The sequence below is a fragment of the Nilaparvata lugens genome, chromosome 14 (genome assembly GCF_014356525.2).
Source record: "Nilaparvata lugens isolate BPH chromosome 14, ASM1435652v1, whole genome shotgun sequence".
In the NCBI taxonomy this organism is placed as follows: domain Eukaryota; kingdom Metazoa; phylum Arthropoda; class Insecta; order Hemiptera; family Delphacidae; genus Nilaparvata; species Nilaparvata lugens.
Genome location: NC_052517.1, coordinates 18,645,362 through 18,670,720, shown reverse-complemented (window position 1 = coordinate 18,670,720; position 25,359 = coordinate 18,645,362). Strand labels below are relative to the sequence as shown.

Below are 25,359 nucleotides of genomic sequence, written 5' to 3'. Positions count from 1 at the left end.
AGTCTCATGGATTTATATCTTATCGAATTTGAAATTATCTGTCCCAAAAAATCAAACTTCAGGCGCTCATATCTCAAAAAGTAATGATCGAAAAATATGTTTTCCTGAGAAAACTTTTTCATTTTGATATCTTGATGATATACAAATCGAAAAACTTTGTAAAATATCACGAGTAGGAAGTTTATTTGTAGCCTTTGCACATTCTTAATGTTTTGCAGTGAACAACTACAAGACTTGACCTACTTCTGACTATGTGTAACCATATCTAAATTTGGGAGAGGAATAGCACAAGGTTACCTTATTTTTTTCTCTTCTTATCATTTTGATGATGTGCTTATTGTATGAATCGATAAAGAATAGGAATAAATATTCTCATTCATTCATTTTATTTATTCATGAATTATTTGTTTTATAATTCAAATCTTTTATCTATCTATAATACAATGAAGGAAATAACTGGCTTATACACGTAGGGGATTGGAAATTCACGAATGACGCATCATCACGTCTCAACTAGGTACTCAACTGATTAACTTTTGCATATAGATTCTTAATTTATCGAGGATTGTTATAGGCCTATTTTCGATTCTTTAAGAATCCATTACGTCAAGTTTTCAGTTTGTCAAGTTTTAAAATATTCCACATATCCACATATTCCTTGTGGATCACTCTCTAACTCTCTATCATAATATTATGGAAGCAATGTCCAGGTGACATGAGAATGAGACTGAGACAGCTGTGGACAATTATATGCCATCTGTTGTTATTATTATTATTCACTATAAAGTTGGCAGAAGTCTTCTATATAGTTGGAGAAATACTCAGCAGATCTCACCACTGAACAGAACAGACAGCAGTGTGAAAATATATATGTATTAATGCAACATAATATATTGTTGGCCAGTGGTGCAGGCCAGCCAAGCGGTCGATGACTTTTATCTATAGTGAGGTCCACGTTATAATGGCAGTGGATAAAGATAGAAGAATAGCGATGCCGATTCTCTGCATTAATTAATTATATTTCTACACTGTCAAAAACATAAGAAGAAGAAGAAGAAGAAGAAGAAGAAGAAGAAGAAGAAGAAGAAGAAGAGAGAAGAAGAAGAAGAAGAAGAAGAAGAAGAAGAAGAAGAAGAAGAAGAAGAAGAAGAAGAAGAAGAAGAAGAGAAGAAGAAGAAGAAGAAGAACAAGAAGAAGAAGAAGAAGAAGAAGAAGAAGAAGAAGAAGTAGAAGAACTTTTTCATTTTGATATCTTGATGATATACAAATCGAAAAACTTTGTAAAATATCACGAGTAGGAAGTTTATTTGTAGCCTTTGCACATTCTTAATGTTTTGCAGTGAACAACTACAAGACTTGACCTACTTCTGACTATGTGTAACCATATCTAAATTTGGGAGAGGAATAGCACAAGGTTACCTTATTTTTTTCTCTTCTTATCATTTTGATGATGTGCTTATTGTATGAATCGATAAAGAATAGGAATAAATATGCTCATTCATTCATTTTATTTATTCATGAACTATTTGTTTTATAATTCAAATCTTTTATCTATCTATAATACAATGAAGGAAATAACTGGTTTATACACGTAGGGGATAGGAAATTCACGAATGACGCATCATCACGTCTCAACTACTCAGCTGATTAACTTGACATTTTGCATAAAGATTCTCAATTTACTGAGGATGGTTATAGGCTTGTTTTCAATTCTTCTAGATTTTAGTAGGACAAGCTTTCAGTATGTCAAGTTCCTAATTAGACCCTTGTGAAGCACGGGTTACCAGATGGTATAATAACATAAAGAACAGGCTTTTGCATGTACAGGATAGGAAAATTATGTTTGACGCATCATCACGTCTCAACTACTCAACTCATTAACTTGACATTTTGCATATAGATTCTTAATTTACCGAGGATGGTTATAGGCCTGTTTTAAATTCTTCAAGATCTCTGTAGCTCCAGTTTGTCAAGTTTTCAGTTATACCCTTGCGAAGCACGGGTTACCTGCTAGTGTATAATAAATAAATTCATTCATTTATACAATACATACATCATCAAAGATGATAGGGAGGGAAAAATGAGATAACCTTGTGCTATTCCTCTCCCAAATTTAGATAAGATTATACATAGTCCCAAATAGGTTGAGTCTTGTAGTTGTTCGCTTCACAATATTTTCAGTCATCAAGTATTTTCACAAAGTAGATTTTCGAATTTACATGCTTCGAAACTAAACATAGATTAATTAGTAGTTCTGTGAACAGTAGACCTCACGCAGTATTCTCATCCACAAGTACCTGATTGAAACTATAGACCTTATGGAAATACAGCAATAGACTGGCTTCTCCACACATCTGTGTAATCACTTGTCAGCTGATTTATGATGAATAATTCTGTAGTCTGATTTTCACTCTAATATTGGCGTATGAAGGAGGCTCCTTTTCCTTTTATATTATCCTTGAAATGCAAAATTTCCAAAAACCTTGTATATACGTCGACGCGCAATTTAAAAAGCAACATACCTGTCAAATTTCATGAAAATCTATTACCGCGTTTCGCCGTAAATGCGCAACATAAAAAACATATACCCTAAACATTAAGAGAGTTTTTTAAGAGAACATTAAGAGAGATTCAAACATTTGAACATCAAGAGAAATGCCAAACCGTCAACTTGAATCTTAGACCTCACTTCGCTCGGCCAATAAAAAATTATTTGATAATTTTTATTTTACAGTTACTACTGGTTGGACCGTGTTACCAAAATAGCCCTAGCAGTTTTTGTTATCTGGACGCTGATTGGCTGGATGGACTCCAATGGATATGCCCTGCTACAGCTTCACAATCTACAGAGTCTTCCAATAATAGGCTCAAAAATACATCAATATTGAAGGATTGAAATACTGGAATTCAAGGGAATTCAAGATCTTAAAATCGTTAATCTTTTAATTCAAGAATGTTCTATAAAGGTGCGTACAGATATACGCGCCGCAAACATGAGCAATTCACTTTTAATCAGCTGATTATATCTGTATTTTTACAGAAACGGTAAGATATAGATGTAAAAAGCTTGGCATCAGCTGATTAAAAGTGAATTTCTCATGTTCGCGGCGCGTATATCTGTACGCACCTCTCACCTTTGGTAGAGAGTTAGTGGGGAGGATATTTTTAATATTCATCCCAAAGAATGGACATTGATATGTCCAAAGCTCCGCCAATTTATGTAGATGCATAACAATATGATTATTATCTATAGTTATTATATTACAAATTGCTTTTTCATATCATATACAGTTCAATAGTTATTTTCTTAGTCTATATTATGTAAATTCATCTATAATTTTGCTGTATTGTAAGCTAATGTATATAAGTGTATAAGACAGTATATATTGTAATCTACATAAATAAAGTACTCAATCAATCAATATTGACGTATGATTGGAATATTGACAAAATAGCTGAGATATATCAGTCTTGAATTATAGAATTATCAATAAATTGGAATAATGTAATATTGAAGAGATGGTTCAAGTATTCTCAGCAATATAAAATTGTTCAAACCTTTTCTTTATATTTTCTTTCTCTTCATTATTGATCCTGTTTTTCATATAAATTCTCTATTTTTAAGTCGTCTATTCAAATCTTAAAGTATTTGTTACATTTATTATCAAAATGCATTATAGCCTAGAATATCAGATATATGTCAACAAAAGACATGAATTTTATAGTTTCAAATTTTATTGTTTACAACAGCATTACACATATATTATCATCAATTGAGGTAATAGTGGGGTAAACTCAAAATATTTGTCCTCTATTTAAATATTCAAGTATTTGTTACATTTATTATCAAAGTGCATTATAGTAGCCTGAAATATCAGATATATCAACAAAAGAAATGAATTTTATAGTTTCAAATTTTATTGTTTACAACAGCATTAGACATATATTATCATCAATTGAGGTAATAGTGGGGTAAACTCAAAATACTTGTCCTCTATTTAAATATTTAAGTATTTGTTACATTTATTATCAAAATGCATTATAGCCTAGAATATCAGATATGTCAACAAAAGAAATGAAGTTTATAGTTTCAAATTTTATTGTTTACAACAGCATTAAACATATTATCATCAATTTATTTATTTATTTATTTATTTACAATGCAAACAACACTAATGTAATAACATTGAAAGATAAAATAATAAGGTAGTCCTTGTGCTATTTTTCTTTCAAATTTATAGATGACAAAGTCCATGATAAGGTTAGAATTTCAAGTGTGCAATTTTCAAAAAAATTTGGTCCAAAATAAACATTAAAACTATAAATTTTGAATTCAGATGGCTTAAATTGATAAATTATTTAGAAATATTCCACTCAATTACCACTTTTAACGGATAATATTGAGTTATTTAAGAAATTTGTAACTATTCAAGAACACAAACTCGTGAACACTAAAGCTCAGCTGAGAATTCAACTCCAATTGAACCTCTAATTGAGGTAATAGTGGGGTGAACTCAAAATACTTGTCCTCTATTTAAATATTTAAGTATTTGTTACATTTATTATCAAAATGCATTATAGCCTAGAATATCAGATTATGTCAACAAAAGAAATGAAGTTTATAGTTTCAAATTTTAATGTTTACAACAGCATTAAACGTCAATCAAATTTATAGTGTGGTGAATTCAAAATACTTCAAAAATGGATAAAATATATCTACAATTTTCGTAGTTCATTTTTACATTGTGTAAAGTATAAACTAAAGTGCAAGATAAATTACTTTTAACATGAAGAGGAGAAACCCATTTCTCCCTCCACAGTTTGTAGCGTGGACACAGACGGACATCCAGCGCACAATTGGATGCACCGTGTCATTTTGCTTCATGTTCTTGTGATGAACACATCTCCGTAACATACACAAACCAATATACCTGCTGACCAGTTCACTACTTGGAAAATTGCCAGCAATAGATGGAGGGGAGTGTTGGCTCTCTCACTCAGACTCAAAAGAAGGAGAATGCTGCTAGGTAGTGGGAGTGATTAGTGGAGGATAGAGCATTGGACCACTCCGTCATCGAGAAAGAGCCGTGTTAAAAGTAATTTATCTCACACTTTAAGTAAGTAACATAATGCATGTTTAGATCTCTGAGGTATGTTCTGATGTGAAGTAACTCATCTATAATTAAATATGTTCTTGGTATCGGAAAATTTATTAAATATATACAGTATCAAAATAATTATCTTACTAATTTATTTTACTATATCTAAGATATCACCTGAGGCCCGGTTGGTTGTTGCACAAGAGGCTGTTAAATTTTAATCTTGATTAAAAGGCACACGGGAGTTGGTTAGCCTAGCTAACATACTTTTGGACACACAATAAGCTTCGGTTGACGTGTGAGGTTCTTCGAACCTTTGGATCTTTGAATCCGTCCCTTCGAAACATAAACATGAAAGGCTCAAGAACAAACCAAAAAATACTTTTTTCAAAAAAGCCTTCTCTGATTGGTTCTCGTGAAATTAATCACGATTAAAATTTAACATGCTTTTGTACAATTGGTCCTGACTCTATTATCTTCAGACCTTAATCTTCTTCTCTCTCAATTTTTATTCTCCCACTTATTTCCCTCTCTTCTTCTCTTTCAGTCCTTCTCATCCTCCTCCACCAGCACCTCCTTCTCCTCCTCCAACACCTCCTCCACCTCCTTCGGTTGCTAGGATATTTATTAATAGAGATTATTGAAATCTAATGGACCATCAAATCTATAGGTCCAACATCAAAATGATGATCTATTTTATTTAATAAGTGTTCGTTATTCTAATTGCATTTATATATTTATTCTTTTATAAATAAAGCTTATTTATTAATTATTAATCGATGAGAATAAATATAGAAATGCAATTAGAATAACGATAATATTTTATAAGTGTTTCAGAAACCAGGCCTTCTAGTTTGTTAAAAATCTACCATACCAGGAAGAACATTTCTTGAATACAGAGTTCTCTCTGATGTTTTGTGACATTAAGGGCCGGTTGCACAAAAGCCGGTTAAATTTTAACCGTGATTACTCGATGAGAATAAATAATATAGAAATGCAATTAGAATAACGATAATATTTTATAAGTGTTTCAGAAACCAGGCCTTCTAGTTTGTTAAAAATCGACCATACCAGGAAGAACATTTCTTGAATACAGAGTTCTCTCTGATGTTTTGTGACATTAAGGGCCGGTTGCACAAAAGCCGGTTAAATTTTAACCGTGATTAATTCCAAAAGAGCCAATCAGAGAAGCTGTCTTTTCAATAACGCCTTCTCTGATTGGTTCTCGTGGAATTAATCACGGTTAAAATTTAACTTAACCGGCTTCTGTGCAACCGGCACTAAATCTAATAAATCTAATAGGTATAATGATACATCATATTTCATAAGTGTTCCAGAAATCAGGTCTTTTAAGGCCGGTTTCCGAGCTCGGGATTCAGCTAAGTTCTAGACTTTAAACAGCTGGAGTCAGAAAATTGGCTTTCCGAAACGGGGCGTAGTCGCAGTTTTTATATTAATCTTCATTTTCTAACTTCTATAAAATTGGAAACGTTTTTCCTTGACGAGATTAAACATTCCTAAATAATTCAAAATATCTTAAACTTTACACTATTTCTCTTTATTTTATTTTGTGTTCAATTTTCAATTTTCCAAAATTTAATTAAACGTGATTTTGACTATGACTGTGACTTTGGCTCAACTCACACTCAGGCGACTCAGGTCGAGAAGAGACTCGACTCTAGTGGAGAGCATGTGTTTCCAAATGGTGACAGTCGCGGAGACTAGAATCGACTGGTCTGAGTGTCACCATTTGGAAACACATGCTCTCCACTAGAGTCCAGTCTCTTCTCCATCTGAGTCGCCTAAGTGTGAGTTGATCCTAGGACTACGCCCTGTTTCACAGACATATAAATACTTACTGACAGTTTTTATAAAGTGCTGCTCTGAAAAATACTAAAAGAGGATTAAACGCATTTTAGAAATTTAACTTCAGGTGGGCATGAAGTGCCCCCCTAACAGTGGCCTCCCAACACCCCTCACAGCCACCCCAAACCGCCAAAAAAACCTTGCAAGAATTAACCGTCAGTCAAAATTCGACTAACTGTCAAAGGTTTTTGACAATCAGTCAAAAGTTGACTCCAGGTCAAAACTTGGTTCTCTATGATTGGAAGCATCCTTCCAATCACAGAATGGACCTACAGTTTAAGGTGACTCCGAACCACCGAGGTGTGTCTCTGACACAGCTGCAACAGAGGAAACATAGATTAGACGCACAGGTAAGAGTAAACACAGAAAAACTATAAGATAATGTAAAGTGAAGTGAAGTGAAAAAATGGTGTTACTTTATTATATGTAGTCTATAATATTGGAGTTACTCTATTGTAGGCTGAAATTAAATTCAGCCTATGTATTATTTTCAGATTATAAATCAATATTTTACAAAATATTATGTAACACTTGTAAGAATTTTTTAAGATGAGAAGTCCCACTTTTTATAAGGAATGGAAATTCATCATTTCTAAGGAATATTGCAAGTATCATTCTTACCTTTTCTATTATATTCTAGAAATTATATTCTATTATAAGATTCTTAATCAATATTTTCATAAAAATAATGGCTAATATCAGATTCAGCCTATGTAAGGCCAAATTATTTCCAGACTCTAAATCAATATTTTACAAAAAATGATTTAACATTTGTAAGATTTTTTAAGATGAGAAGTCCCACCATTTTTGAGGAATGAAAATTCATAATTTCTAAGGAATATTGCAGATAGCATTCTTACCTTTTCTATCATATTGATGCTGCTATAACATTTTCTTACACCAATGTCGTACTCCATGCTGCGTAAATTCCACAAATAATTCAGGAAAAATATAACTGGAGTAAGCACTCCAAATAAAACTTTGGAATGTTCACCGAACCCGTGATGAAATATATTATAATTAATCGGAATAATTGGGTATTTTTCCAATTGAAAGGAAAGACACATATTAAAAAAAGTTGAAAGTAAAATTCCTGGGAAGAATTGCACAACCTCACAACTATGACACATTGGAACATATTAAATAAAACAATTATTGTAGTTACAGTATACTAATCACAGTACACATTGACAACAAGAAACTCTTAAAACTATGAGTCCACCCAGCTCAATTGGAGCCTCGAGCCTAGCTTTTAATTCACATGACATGTACACGAAAACACAGAGAATACAATAGAAAAAATGCCTCCAACAGACCTGGACAGGAGAGAGAGGTTGGTGTTTAGGGAGAGAGACAGAGTGGACCATCAAATCAGTATGCTCAGCCCACTGAATTGAGATCCTAGCTCCAAGTGATTGACAGTTAACAACCACCCCAGGGTCTGGCTGCATTGGTGGATGTCATTGCTGTCTTTCACTCAAATTTGGTCCTGAAAACGGTATTTTAGATCTGTTGGTGCATTGAAACAAACCGTGTGTGGTAAGGGACCTGAGCTAGATGTGCTGAAACCCTTATCCTTAATCTAAAAAGTGTGCTGACTGCTAAATCAAATCTAAATTTCCTACTTCTAAGGGGCTCCTAATGAGGGTGCTAATATTTTTGAACAATTTAAAGAGGAGTGAGTGTGTCTCACTCACTCGCTCAGAGTTTGTCTCACTGAGCTGGAAGCATAATCAGCATGCCGAGCCCACTGAAATAGGCCTCAAACTCTTATGATTGACAGCAATTGGTACTCAGTACAGGGTCTGGCTGTATTGGTGTGAGTGGATACTGTCTTTCATACCTCATCACAAAGGGACAGATTCAGGGGTACTATATCTATTATAAAAAAGCTTCAAGAAAAAATCATGTATCAGTAACTCATTATTAAAGTTAATAAAATTTCAAGGATAAGTCAGACTTTTATATGAGTTACTCAGAAAATTGATTGAAATTTAAATTTAACTTTTAAATTTCTAAACTGATGAAGAGGTCAGGGCCAGGGAATCCTTGATGATGTGCTGATCCTTGATGATCTCGATGATCCTTGATGATGAACTTAATTGATAGCCTGCTGTATTTTAAAATTAGTGTTTGTGTAGACCCAAGAGTGTGTAAAAAACCAACTACTGACACTACCCCGTGTAACCTCACACACATTTATCTTAAAAATAATCTAAATTTTTTCCAAATAATGGAATTTATGAATAATTTCAATTTTGTATCAAAAAGGGAAAAAATAAATGGATAAATCTCAAGATAAATTTGAGAACTTGGTTCAAGACATCCATATGTACAAGATTTATCCACTTTTAAAATTCAAAAAATTGAAAAATAGGTATAGTGCTGCACAACCTTACTGGTGAGAAAACTAAGAAATTCGCGATGTTGCCATTATTCGACAACTCTCAACGTTTTTCCTGTGCCAACATTCGGAAAATGGCAACGCTGCAAACCAATATTAGGGACCTCCCTTTCTACAACAAAACCCGAGACATTTGAAGCGAGTACGATGTAAAACATCCCACCAGTAAAGCTGTACAAGATTTGAGGAATTATTTTAGTTTAAATGAGAATTAGTTGAAAGTATTATCAATGTGTGTGAGGGTGTTTTTGTGTAACATGCTTAGAAATTGTATTCACTGACTCACCAGCTGCTACCAGCTCAAACCTGTTAACAAAATAGAATAATTAATTAAAGATGTCAATAAAATTATATCTATCAATAATCTATATAATTATATAAAAGCGAAATGGCACTCACTCACTGATTGACTGACTGACTGACTCACTCACTCACTCACTCACTCACTCGCATAACTAAAAATCTACCGGACCAAAAACGTTCAAATTTGGTAGGTATGTTCAGTTGGCCCTTTAGAGGCGCACTAAGAAATCTTTTGGCAATATTTTAACTCTAAGGGTTGTTTTTAAGGGTTTAAAGTTCGTCTTCTAGCATGTACATTCTTCTTCTCCCAATCTCTTAATTATAATTGAAATTTCCATATCATATGTTACTATAGAACTATAATCTAGATAGAGTACCTCTTCGAAACAGTTGTAAACTGGCAACTAAATTAATAATTTTGTCAGGTTGGCATTAAGTTGAGTTGACTTTGTTAGGTTGGCACCAAGTTGAAGATTTAAATGCATTTATCGCGGAAAAATTGACTGGGCACTGCTACTTCAATCCTGGGAATATTATATTACTAGCCGTCAGGCTCGCTTCGATTGCCATATCCGTTTAGACAGACGTTTAGTCTGGACCCACGACTAGATTGTCCTAACATATGATAAAAATGCTGAAATGAAAAATGCAGGCGAGCGAAGCGAGCCTTCTGATTTCATTCTTGGACGATCCAGTCGGGGGTCCAGGGGGCGGAGCCCCCTGGCTAGAGGGATATGGCGAGCGAAGCGAGCCTGACGGTTAGTAATATAATAAAGGAATGAATTGGCTTATAAACGTACGGGATAGGAAATACAATAATGACGCATCATCACGTTTCAACTACTCAACTGATTAACTTGCAATTTTGCATATCGATTCTTGATTCACCGAGGATGGTTATATAGGCTTATTTTAAATTCTTCAAGATTTCAGTAAATCAAGTTTCAGTTTGTCAAGATATTAGTTGAAAGCTTGCGGAACACGGCCTGTTAGTCATTAATAGAGTAAATTGATAGAGTAGGTTCAGAAAATAATACAATAAATGTGTAAAATTAGAGTGATATCATACATAATATAAGAGAACAGATTTCCACTTTCATATACTGATGAGAGATCTACAGAAATCAAGTGAGTTTTCATTTTCTAAATTATAGAAAACCGATAATCTGAGTTATTTGATCAAATCAAGAGTTGATGTACAAAAAAGTGATCTTATATCCCATTGACAATCTTTTGAAACAATATCTTCACTCCAGGTGACGAATAATATAATTTTTGAAAAGGAGACAATCATGATACAATTATTTTTCACAAAATATTGGAATCAACTAATTTTTTTCAAGTTTGATCATTTGTTTCTAAATAAGAAATCATGTCTCACCTCATCTTTGTTGCGGATGCGCCCTCCCAGCAACCAGCAAGTCCAGAGTCCAGAGTTGTTGTCCAGTCTTTCTAGCACTTTTTCACAACACTGCACTACTTTCACTAGACTTTAAACGCACTCGCGGAACGCGTATCCATTTTTGTACTGTACAGAATGTTCAGAGTTCATCACTGTATACAGTGGGCGATAGCTGAAAAATTAAAACAAAAAACTGTTAGATTGGATACAGTGGTGACACATCAACAAATCAAACCAATAATTGATAAGTCAGAGTGTCACTGTACTAGGAATTCAAAGTAGGTACTACACTAAAATATTCTCACTTTAGAGGGATCTAGTATTATTTTTAATTATTTTAATAATAAGTTTAGTCTTCTATGATTGAAAATGTTCCCAAGTAATATATCTCTCAATATAAAACATTATCTTCTATGATGTTGTATTGTATTGAATTTGAATTACTTTCTTGTTGAGCAAGGGTCCTTGAAGCATGATTTTCAAGGCTACTTACAATCTTTCTTTCTATAGAACTCATATAAAAATAATTCATATTTTGTAAGTATTTCTTCCAAATTAAAATTTCAAATTCATTAATTGATGCCTGAGAATAGAATTAACAAGAGGATTCAAGTGGACAGCGCATCAGCATTTATCTGATGGATACAGAAATACTTTGATAACATATTAAATATTACTATAAATGAGCTAAAATTTAATTATATAATATTGAAAATAGTTGATTTATTCACATAAATAATTATGTGGATACTGTTCTCTAACATCTACCTCAATTTAGAAATAGTTTTCTGTAAAGTGTAAAGTTATTAGCTCAAAAATTCCTAGTTTCATCCAAAATTTAGACTTTTTAAATAATTATTAAGTAACTGTTCTAGATTTTTTAAATTCAGACTCTAATAGTATCTATTTGATTCAAAATTTGCTCGTCTATCTAAGTATTGAAGAGTGTAAATTGTATTTTGAAAAGTGAAAGTGACATAGCCAACATTTTGATTTGGGCAGTATAGTATAAATTGGAAATGGGACAGTTTTGGGCATGAGCCTGTTGTGCCTTTCCTCATGTTAAGTATGTGTACACAATGTGATAAATAAATAAATAAATAAATTTCAATATTCTTGAAAAATGTTATGGATTGTCGTCGTCACAAGATGATTCTTGGGTTTCTCTATTATTGTTAGCACCGTACTTCACTACGTACTAATAAATTAAGATCTCCATATAGAGCCTGATATAGTAGAAATGTTGTTGTATTATGAAATAGGTCTACATCTAATATAATATTATATGACTACGCTATAAATATAGTATAGGTTGATAGTTCCAGATTGATGTATAGATAGATCACCCTCATACATATATACTTTGAAATTATTACAATATAGTAATAATTCAAATTTCAGAGATTGATTTGGAGATCAATCTCACACATAAAATATATGGGAAGCTTATTAACAATATAGTAATAGACTCAATAGTTTGTTTAGCTTTCAGAATGATGTATGCTGGAGATCCCCCTCATACATAGATACTCTGGAACCATTGCAATATATAAGTTGATGAATATAGTTCAGGTTTCAGACGGATGTAGTAGAGATCTGCCTCATTATATTTATAGGCTTTGAAGTCATCACAATATATAATTGATTTGAATAGTTACTATTAATTCGATTAGTTACTGTTCCTAACTAAAATAAATTTAATAATGAAGTTATTATCCACTTACGATGAGAAGATTTAAGCTGTAAGAGAATGCAGTTCATTAGACATAATAACATAGAAATTGTAATTAATCAATAGAATATCAATTAAATTCCTCGCTATCAAAGTTTTCTTTGTTGGAATTCAATCTTCTTGAAGACTACAGACTGTTAGAAAAGTCTTTCTCCATGAGGTGTGACGTCACCATGCTTATTCTACTACATTGGCAGGTGTCCATCTTGAAGAGGTCTCATGTTTTCATGAGAATACAGCAGCAGTCATAGTGATATTATTTCAAAGAATAATATTCTTCCTCCCAAAATGATATTTCAACATTTTGTTCTAATTTATTTCATGATTGACTAAATTTTAAATCAACAATAAGTTAAATACTACCTAGTTCTTTATTATTACTCTTCAAAATACACTTATTTTGTATTCATTAAAATACATATTTTTGAATGTACTCCAGTATTATATTGAGCTCTGTATCCCTCCACAGGAGTATACAGTATATGAGATTACACTACTTATTGCAAGTAATGGATGGACATTGTGGTGTTTCGGACTCCACCTAAATTGTGGATCCGTGGTGTCCTAATTGAAGCAAATGAAGTTGAAACTACCTTTGAAGGCTTGCTTCATGAGATAAAATCATTGAATACGGTAGCCTGGAGGTAAATCTCATATATTATTCCTAAAATTATACTTTCAAAAAGGTTTCCTCTCAAATTGAACTCATATTTCCTCCTTGTTCTTTGTTCTGGTGATGCATTAATAAACCATAGAGAAAAGATAGTATAAGATACTAGATACTAGTATACTAATGCTATCTTTTATCTGTGATTAGATTAAATTTTCCTAAAATCGGCCTAATAATAATAATAATATGATAATATAATAATATAATAATATAATAATATAATAATATAATAATATGATAAAATAATAATATAATAATATAATAATATAATAATATAATAATAATTTTTCCTAAAATATGGCCTAATAATAATGGTGAAGTGGTCATAAGAGAATGGAGACTTATCTGAAGTGTAGGAACTGCTGCATGTAGGAGATACCGGTAGCTGAAAGATGAAACAAAAAAATTTGGAATGATTCAGTAGTGACACATCAACAAATCAAACCAATTATTTATGGGTGACTGAAATAGGTATATTGACAATATACTACACTAATATACTCACTAACTTAAGGGGGATCTAGGATTATTTATAATTATTATAATCATAAGTTGAGTCTTGTATGATTGAGAATGTTCTGAATTAATATATTATCTCTCAATTTAAAACATCCTATGATGTTGTTTTGCATTTGAATCACCTTCTTGTTGAACAATAGTCCTTCAAGCATCATTTCTAATGCTTACAGCCTTTCCTCCTAGCCAACTCATGTGGAAATAATTCATATTTTTAAAGTATTTCTTCCAAATTTAAATTCAAAAATCATTAATTGATGAATGAGAGTTGCATTAACAAGAAGGTTTAAGTGGACAGCGCATCATCATTTATCTGATTGATTCAGCAACTTAAAAGTTGACATACTTACTCATCTCCTCATTAGATTACAACAAAATTTCAACTTTACTAAATATGATGAATAATTGTAAAAAAATCTGAATCAATTAATAAATTGAATTGTTAATTACTGTACCAAAAATTTTATGTAGAACAGTCGAATGTGTGAATTCATCATTTTTTTTCTCTCCCATATTTTCCATCCTTGTCAATTCTGTGAGTCATTCAATCATCTTCTCCCTCTTCAATTATTACAATGAATTTCAAGTGAGTTTCGAACCACTCTGCAGCTGCAAGGAGGATGATAAATCAGATTGGAAATTAAACTCGTCTTATTGGTACAATTGAAGAAATCTAAATCTAGAAGGCTAGCTACAAGCATCTATTCTTTGACTTGACATTTATTACATATTATTCAACTTATATCAAAAATCAAATCAAGTCAAGTCAAAATTTTTATTTGTTATCGAACATATGGTTAATTTTATATCATATTTATATAAATTATTATATTTATCTTCTGGTGAATTGTGAAATTGCCAGGAATTAAAATGAGTGAGAACTACATTGAATGATCAACACTATAGGAAACAATTCAATAACAGCAGAGAGAAAAATTTTGAAACATTGATTGCATATATTAATTATTATTTTGAAATATGAGTAAATATTGACATTGGAGGAGCAATACAATATAATTGAAAAAATTGAGCTGACATCTCTTTCATTTCACCTTAAATTTCAATATTATTGAAACTTTCGGATTGTTTAGTGTTATTTCAGGCTCTTATCAACCCTTCAAAATTCAAAATTCATCAGTCATATCTCGAATACGTATTCTCTGAGTGTTAATCTTTGGTGAAAACAGAAATTTTAAACTTAACCTCACTTTGGACTATTTATGTGGCAAAATCAAGGAATTGAAGAAGTTTTGGGCAATTGCCTGTTTCTCTTTCCAAATATCGTGTTTGTGATTGTTCTAATAAATATGATGATGATTAATATGGCCAGAATTATAAAAAGTAATGATTATTTTACCAACTTATTAATAAATTCCCATAATATTCTCACCTCTTAATCTATTTGATTTGCATAATATGATGTTGATTGATGTTCCAAACCACTATATAGGCTTTTGCCGGTAGTAGTTTCATAGCCTTCAATTTACAAATCATTGAAACAGCTTCCAAAGATATGCTCAAAACTGAAAAATACTGAAAGGATTAAACGCATTTTTGAAATTTCAATCAAGGAGGGCAAGAAGTGCCCCCCTAACAGTGGCCTCCCAACACCCCTCACAGCCACCCCAAACCACCAAAAATAAAACCTTGCAAGAATCAACCGTCAGTCAAAATTCGACTAACTGTCAAAGGTTTTTGGCAATCAGTCAAGAGTTGACTCCAAGTCAAAACTTGGTTCTCTGTGATTGAAAGCATCCTTCCTATCACAGAATGGACCTACAGTTTTAGGTGGACTCCGAACCACCGAGGTGTGTCACTGACACAGCTGCAACAGAGGAGACAGATTATACAGACAGGTAAAAGTACCGTAAATACAGAAAAACTATAAAATAATATTCAATAAAGTGAAGTGAAAAAATTGTGTTAATTTTATGTAGGGAAATATTAGATTCAGCCTATGTAAGGCCAAATTATTTTAAGATTCTTGATCAATATTTTTCTAAAAATAATGGCTTATATTAGATTCAGCCTATGTAAGGCCAAATTATTTCCGGATTCTAAATCAATATTTTACAAAAAATTATGTAACATTTGTAAGATTTTTTGAAGATGAGAAGCCCTACTTTTTTAAGGAATAGGAATTCATTATTTCTAAGGAATATTGCAATTATAATTATTCTTACCTCTTTTCTATTATATTGATGTTGATATAATATTCTCTTACACCATTGATTCCACAAATAATCAAGAAAAAAAATCTAGAGTTATCACCCGTGATGGAATGTATTTCTTTATGGTTATTAGAGAAATTATATTATTGAATCAAGTAGGTAGTAGAAACACATATTCAAGAAAGTAAAATTTGATAAAAACCTGGAAAGAATTGTACAAACTCACAACTTTCAAAAAAATAGAAACACATTAAATGAGCCTCCTATTGTAGTCATACTAATCACGGTACACATTGACGAAAATAAACTCTCAAAACTATGAGTATACCCAGCTCAATTGGAGCCTCGAGCCTAGCCTTTAATTCACATGACATGTACACAAAAACACAAAGAATACAATAGAAAAAATGCCTCCAACAGACCTGGACAGGAGAGAGAGGTTGGTGTTTTGGGAGAGAGACAGAGTGGAACATCAAATCAGTCTGCTCAGCCCACTGAATTGAGATCCCAGCTCCAAGTGATCGACAGTTAACAACCACCCCAGGGTCTGACTGCATTGGTGGATGTCATTGCTGTGTTTCACTCAAATCAGGTCCTGAAAACGGTATTTTAGATCTGTTGGTGCATTGAAACAAACCGTGTGGGGAGGGACCTGAGCTAGATGTGCTGAAACCCTATCCTTAATCTAAAAAGTGTGCTGACTGCAAAATCAAATCTAAATTTCCTACTTCTAAGGGACTCCTAATGATGGGGTGAATAATTATTTAAAGAGGAGTGAGTTTGTCTCACTGAGCTGGAAGCATAATCAGCATGCCGAGCCCACTGAAATAGGCCTCCAACTCTATGATTGACAGCAATTGGTACTCAGTACAGGGTCTGGCTGTATTGGCCTGAGTGGATACTGTCTTTCATACCTCATCACAAAGGGACAGAATAAGGGACGCTACTTCTATAACAAAAAACATCAATACAAAATAAGTAACTCATTATTACGTTAACAAGAATATTCTCAAAATATGTCAGACTTCTATGAAAAATCATGAGTTACTCAAAATTTAAATTTAGTTTTTAAACGATCTAACTAATGATGAGACAAGGGTCAGGGAATCCTTGATGATCCTTGATGATCCTTGATGATCCATGATGATCCTTGATGGTCCTTGGAAGCCTGCTGTATTAAATCTATATGTATAAATCTACGTGTTGGTATTTGTGTGTGTGAAAAAAACATGTATACTGACACCAATCCCGTGTGTAACCTCACACACACATTCTACTCGAAAAAGCATAAATTTTCTTTGAAGAGAAATCAATTTATGGCTAACTTCATTTTAAAATAATGAATTCAAAACAAGAAGTGTAGTTATCGAAATATCAATGAATAATTTTCAATTAAAATTTATGTTGTACAACTCTACTGTTGAGGAAAATTGTCTCATTATCTGACAACTTTTGATGGTTTCCATATGACATCCAACAAAATACAACAACAAAAACCGCGAGGTCTGAAACCTTTTGAAACGACTACATGACAACGATGTGGAACATCCCACCAGTGAAGATGTACAACATATCAATTAAAATCTTAGGAACATTTATTATCAGGAAAATCTCTAAATATTTCTATGTGTGTGAGGACATTTTTGTATAGTTGTGAAAAATTTAATTCGCTGACTCACCAAACTGCACTCAGCTCAAACCTGGAAACAAACAAACAGAAAAATAAGTCAAGGAGTTTAAATAGTTAAGCAATAAATACAAAGTCAAATCCATGAAATACAGCAAGATATTTAGCTTGAACTAATGAAAGAAAAAAAAATCAATTCGATTCCTCCTCTATAGCCTTCATAGAAGAATAAAAATAAATTTTAGGTCTTCCTGGATAAAATGAAGAGTTGATGGAGAGAAAAAGTCATCTCATTTTCTATTGATCAAGTCTTGAAATAAACATGTAGACTCCAAATAAAAATCAAAAAGTAGAAATATTCAAAACAGAATGATTTTCTATAGCTTGGATAAAATAAACTTTAAGTTGATGAAGTTTAACAATTATTGAATTAGTTTTATAGATCAAAAAGGATATCTCACCTCATCTTTGTTGCGGTTGCGCCCTCCCAGCAACCAGCAAGTCCAGAGTCCAGAGTTATCGTCCAGTCTTTTGAGCATTTTTTCACAACACTGCACTACTTTCACTAGACTTTAAACGCACTCGCGGAACGCGTATCCATTTTTGTGTGGTACGGAACACTCGCGAAACGCGTATCCACTTTTGTATGATACAAAATGTTCAGAGTTCATCACTGTATACAGTGGGTGATAGCTGAAAATACAAAACAAAAACTATTAGAATGATGCAGTAGTGACACATCAACAAATCAAACCAATTATTGATAAGTCAATGTGTCACTGTACTAGGAAATCAAAGAGTTACACTAAAATATTCCAACTGTAGGGGAATTGAGTATTATTTATAATAATTATAACCATGAGCTGAGTCTTGTTGTATGATTGAAAATGTTCTGAAGTAATATATCTCTCAATATAAAACATCCTATGATGTTGTATTGCATTTGAATCACCTCCTTATGAACAAGGGTCCTTGAAGCATGATTTCCAAGGCTTACAGCCATTCCTCCCAGCCAACTCATGTGGAAATTATTCATATTTGTAAGTATTTCTCCAAAATTTCAAAATCATTAATCAATGAAAGAGAGTTGCATTAACAAGAGGATTCAAGTGGACAGCGCATCAGCATTTATCTGATGGCTTCAAAATCTTTCAAAACATCATAAATATTACTATCAATCAGCTAGAATTCAATTATGTACTATTCCATATTGTTGATTTATTCACATAAATAATCATGTGGATAAGTTTATTTAACATCTACTCCAATTATAATATTCTTGAAATATCTTATGGATTGTCGTCATGATTCTTGGGTTTCTCTATTGTATATTGTTAGTAGCCTTCTTCACTGTAGGCCTACTAATATATATTTTTATCAATTAATATATTGCAGTAGTGTTGTTGTATTATGGAATAGGTCTACATCTAAAATGATATATATGACTTCACTATAATTGAATAACTTGGCTTCCAGATTGATGTATAAGGATCCACCTCATACATATATACATTGAAATCATCACAATATAGTGATAATTTTAATAGTCCAGATTTCAGAGATTGATTTGAAGATCCGTCCCACACATATAATAAATGGGAAACTTATCAACAATATAGTAATAGCCTCAATAGTTTTTGGCTTTCAGAATGGTGTATATGATCCGCCTCATACATACATACTCTGGAACCATTGCAATATATATAAGTTGATGAATAGTTCAGCTTTCAGACGGATGTAGTAGAGATCTGCCTCATCATATAGGCTTTGAAGTCATTGCAATATATATTTTATTTGAATAGTAACTATTAATTCGATTAGTTACTGTTCCTAATTGAAATAAATTTAAGTTCTTATCCACTTACTATGAGAAGATTTAAGCTGTAAGAGAATGCAGTTCATTAGACATAATAGCATAGAAATTGTAATTAATCAAATAGAATATTTTGAATAAAATATGATTGATTGATAAGCTGTAAGAGAATGCAGTTCTTTAGACATAATAGCATAGAAATTGTAATTAATCAATAGAATATCAATTAAATTCTTCGCTGCCAAAGTTTTATTTGTTGGGATTCAATCTTCTTGAAGACTACAGACTGTTAGAAAAGTCTTTCTCCATGAGGTGCGACGTCACTATGCTTATTTTACTACATTGGCAGGTGTTCATCTTGAAGAGGTCTCATGTTTTCATGAGAATACAGCAGCAGTCATAGTTATATTCTTTCAAAGAATAATATTCTTTCTCCCAAAATGATATTTCAACATTTTGTTCCAATTTATTTCATGATTGACTAAATTTTAAATCAACAATAAGTTAAATACTACCTAGTTATTTATTATTACTGTTAAAAATAAACTATTTTTGTTGGTTCTGCTTCAATTATATATTGAGCACTGTATCCCTCCACAGGAGTACACAGTATATAAGATTACACTACTCATTGCAATTAGTGGATGGACATTGTGGTGTTTCGGACTCCACCTAAACTGTGGATCCGTGGTGTCCCAATTGGAGCAGCTGCAGGTGGAACTACCTCGAGAGGTTTCCATCACCAAATGAAATCATAAACTAGCCTACAAGACTTATACTTTTCACAATATAATTTTTTAAATTATTGGGCTTTTTTCAAAAAGGTTACCTTTCGAATTGAGCTTATATTTCCTGCTTCTTGTTCTATGATCTGGTGACGCATCAATGAACCATAGAGAAAAGATAGTATGAAATACTAGTATACTCATGCTATCTTTTCTTTGTAATAAGATTAAATTCTCCTAAAAGATACGGCCTAATAATAATGGTGAAGTGGTCAAAAGAGAGTGGAGACTTATCTGAAGTGTAGGAACTGCTTCATGTAGGATTAGTCCATGAAGGCTGTTTGCTTGGTCTTCACTGCATCATGATATCTCCTCATACGGAAACTGTGGAGAAGAAGGTTAGAGAGTGTTAGATTTATCTGGGAAATAGATGTCTTGGAAAATCTAAATTGGGAAGTCAGATTTGTCTATAGTATAAGATGGGCCTACATAAAGAAGTAACATTTTAAATATTGTAGATTATACAGGTGAAAGTGAACGACCCTGTAGAACCCCAATATTTTAAGGGTATCTGAATGATTTAATAATATTGTTAACACTATGTTTCTCAGTTTTAAAATGGATTTTTCAAGTAACAAATTCAATACTCCATGTGTAGCATCATCTATATATTTTGTCATTTCGCATAAATTTTCCGAAAAGGCTACGTCGAATGCATTGGCCATGTCAATAAAAAGCTCATTTGAGTCAAATTTATGCATAAATAGGACATAGCTTACATCCATTCCAATTATTTTCAAGGTTTTTGGTGGGAAAGTAACTATTCAAATTGAAATGGCCGTCAAAAAAGTCAGTTCTACCAACATTCCACAAACAGATGCACCCGAACAGATCGATATCATTGACATTTGATATCATGAACTTCAATGTTCAATAATGAATGACTGATTCCAAGTATCTACAGTAAAAATTATGAAAAAATTGATTCATAACTGATTATCAGGATTTTATTATTAGAATGGGAGGTTCTTGAAGGAATGATCGGGACAGAGCTTCTATAGAGGTGAGCGTTTGATAGCTTTTCATAAATTCTGAACAGAAAATATTTTTTTATAACCATTTTTTAACATTCTTATCAAGATTTGGATAAAATATTCAAATTATCATCAATCACTGAATCTTTAATCTCCCACGTAGATCTATGCCAAATACAGCTTCGTAATACGCATGCAAAAATAGCGTTAACGTTGAATCAGCTCCGTTCTCTGTAATAACGTTTACTGAACACTCAAACAGAAGTATTGTAGAGCATATACGCATGTTATCTGTGTTTAAAATGAGAATATATTGTCATTTGGAGGCGAAAATCCGATTTTCAAACCCAATCTTGTATCTTAAAACATCAATGATCATTTTCCTTCTAGGTTATGCTACCATAGCCGTTACTTGTTCTATTGCACCGCGATCACCAATTACATTCCATAGCCATAAGAAAATGGCGGGAAATTCAAGATCCTTGTGCACTTCTGGAATAGCTTCAATGGTCGAAAGATATCCCATTTAATAGCGATTCATGAAGCTTTCGATGACTATTATCATCAAATTCTCAATAAGGAGAATCGATTGAAATCATTTCAAAAGAAATAAACGAGAGCCAATGACTGAACATTAAAAATTCTGAATAAATCCAGCTCTACCTTGTAGCATCCCATAATTTCCAACCCCTTTACTATTTATTTCAACTGTTCTAAACTCTAAAATTGAATAATTTCGCGTTATCATATCCCCAAATCTTGATTTCAAAAGAGTTTTATAAATTAAAATTGTGTGTTCCCCTAAAAATTGTCTAAAAGCGGTCTCAACTCAAAAGTGAGGTTAGGTTTCTGCAATATCCTCACAGTGAGAACTATCACTGTTCTAAACTCTAAAATTTGGCAATTCTGTATCTTCATGTTCCCAAATCTCAATTGGAACAGAGTTTCATCAATCAAAATCGTTTGTTCCCTTAAAATCGTCTAAAAGCGGTCTCAACTCAAAAGTGAGGTTAGGTTTCTGCAATATTCTCACAGTGAGAACTATCACTGTTCTAAACTCTAAAATTTGGCAATTCTGTATCTTCATGCTCCCAAATCTTAATTTGAACAGAGTTTCATCAATCAAAATCGTTTGTTCCCTTAAAATCATCTAAAAGCGGTCTCAACTCAAAAGTGAGGTTAGGTTTATGCAATATCCCTAACAGTGAAATTGCTTTCAACTACTGATCTAAACTCTAAAATTTGGCAACTCTGTATCTCTATGTTCCCAAATCTTGAATGGGACAGAGATTTGGATCAATCAAAATCGTCTAAAAGCGATCTCAACTCAAAAGTGAGGTTAGGTTCCTTCAATTCATAGATTCAAGATCTTAGGAGATCTCTAGAGGTTAGGTTCCTTCAATTCATACAGTGAGTAGTATCACTTTCATCTGTCAGTATTCCTTGAGAATAAATTCAATGCTTTCAATCCGGCCAATGCTGACGGGAAAAACAGAAAGGGGTGTAGGCTACCAGAAATGCTGATGCTGGGTTGTCGAAGTATCATAGCTTGTAGGCCTATCTATTTGTGGGGAAATAGACTATATCCGAAATACCAAATAATAGTCTATCATCTCGGGTATTATAGAGAAAACAAGGTATCCCATTATATAGGGCATTTTTGTTCCAAATTTCACTTTTGACTCAACCTACCTAGATAAACCTCCGAAGAGATGGACTGTGGAGAACAGAGGGCTTTGTAATATCACTATTTATTCTATCTTATCTATTATAGTACGTACCCGATTTACCCAGACATGTTTCAACTGCAGAGTCCCATGATATACAAACCCCAGAGTTGAGCGGAGGTACAGGAGAGGATTAAAGGATCTACTTTGAAGTTGGTTCCAAACAGCGAAGTCAATTCCTAGCTCATAATTATCAGCGCTGCCCTCCAGCGGTCACCCTTCCAACGGGAGAACCGAGAGCACTGAGCTTAACTTGTGCTATTAGATTACTCTGTAGTGAGATTCACGATATAAAGTCAGCACCTGGTGTTGCTATCCTTGTCTGTCATTGGACAAAACAGATAGCTACATCCTTTTCCAACTCAGCAGTTGCCAAAGTGTTTGTTCTCATTGAAGAATGATAATGGAACTACTAGACTATTTAATGTCTATTACGAGAATGTATTATCAAATCATGAAAAGATATAAAATATCCTAAGTTGATAAAATAAATTTGAGATAGAATAATTGATAATTATTTTTATGAACGCAAGAATCAACAATGAATATCATATCAGATATACCAGTATGACTTGAATCAAAGCCATCTACTGTAGAAGCCGATAGAAAAACAAAATTGACAACAATGTCTTCCTATAATATCCACTGACTTTATAACGTAAATCCCGCTATAGAAGATATTTTCGCTTGCCGCTACTGAATTCACGCTGCACTTTGTTCATTTATTTGAAAATATACATAATTTGAGGGCATCAGGAACTACATAGCATTATCTCCCTCATAATTGATTAATAATTACGCTGCCCTACCGTACGCATAAGCTTGCAACAGAATATTACAGTGAAGGCCAGTTCCCATTGCCACAAATCCCAGAAACAAGTTGCACAACTAATCATTGATTGCTATATTCTGGAGACAGCTACATGTTGAGATACATTAATCTGTGGCAATGGAAACTGGTCTCAAGTAGTTAGTAGTAGACACATTGAAATGGAGTGCCACCTCGCCTCGCTCCAATCTGCGCCACTCTCTCTCTCTTCAATGTTGACAGTACTCTGTCAATAGTCTGCGCTTGTTTGCTATTCATCCGAATATTAATTTAATCTCAGTTGAGAAAATTTATAATCAAATCATGAAGATATAGTCTTCTTGGTGGATTACATAAATTTGAGATAGATTAACTTATTATAAGATAATGGGCCGATTGAATTAAAACTAGAATCTATTGACTAGCAACTAGCCATCAGTTCTAGCTATACAAATAACAAAATTATACAGCCGACTCGAAAACGCCTTTGCTTTAAAACGACTTGTAATACAAATTGCTAAATTTTATTCAATCAACCTCTTATCTCATTTTCAAATCAAATCAGTTCCAATAATATTAAACACTTTTGTAATCTGTATTTAATATAATTTGTTTTGTAAGGAAATAAAATTTGATTTGATTCTAGTCATAACAGAGCACAAGCAGAGCGTTTTTATTATTGTTGGGCGCGCGCATGGAAAAATATTTCTGGATCACTTGCATCACAAGTGATCACCCACCCTTAAGGTAGGCACACACAGATCGTCATTGGACGGACGGCACGCATCGGACGATTAGTTTTCAATTGGAGTGCGCATACCTATACGATGCTGATAGTTAAATTATTGAAAACTCAATAATTATTGAATTAATTTGAAACACTCAAATTATTGAAAACAATGCATCAAATCTAATCGTCCGATGCGTGCCGTCCGTCCGATGACGATCTGTGTGCGCCTACCTTCAAGCGCCACAAACACGCAAATTTCACTTTTCAACATCTGTTGATCAGCTTTATCCTCTGTACTACAAACAAAGATATAATAAGCATCAGCTGATGTCAAGTAAAACGCGCGTATTTGTGGCGCATAAGTCTGTACTCTTTTGCGGGTCGCGCAGCGCATATAATTATTATGGGGGATATGAAAGTCCACTAAGAATAAGACTAGAATCTTATTTTTATGAATACAGATTATGAAACAAATAACGCTTTACAACTATTAGAATGTCACTGTTTCAGACATCATAGCGAATATGGTCTGAGGTTTCAATGAAATAAGATAAGTTCACTCATAAATCAATCATTCAATATTGTAAAAAATGAAATGATGATGATGATGATGATGAATGAAATAAAAATGTATGATAAAATAAAAATAAAATTATGAAACAAAAAATAATGACGTTTAATAACAAATAAATCATAAAACGAAAATAAAAAGATGAATGAAAAAACATAAAA

The 25,359-nt window shown here is 32.8% G+C and overlaps 1 protein-coding gene across 1 annotated transcript in view; it reads left to right on the top strand.

Moving 5' to 3' along the window:
• LOC111058248 (putative fatty acyl-CoA reductase CG5065) overlaps positions 1–3,902 on the top strand; it is a 61,447-nt gene extending 57,545 nt beyond the window's left edge. Inside the window, exon 9 of the mRNA XM_039440997.1 lies at positions 2,735–3,902. Coding sequence (XP_039296931.1) covers positions 2,735–2,888 — 154 coding nt within the window. The 3' untranslated portion in view covers positions 2,889–3,902. The remainder of the gene's footprint in view (positions 1–2,734) is intronic.
• Positions 3,903–25,359: the final 21,457 nt, after the last annotated feature.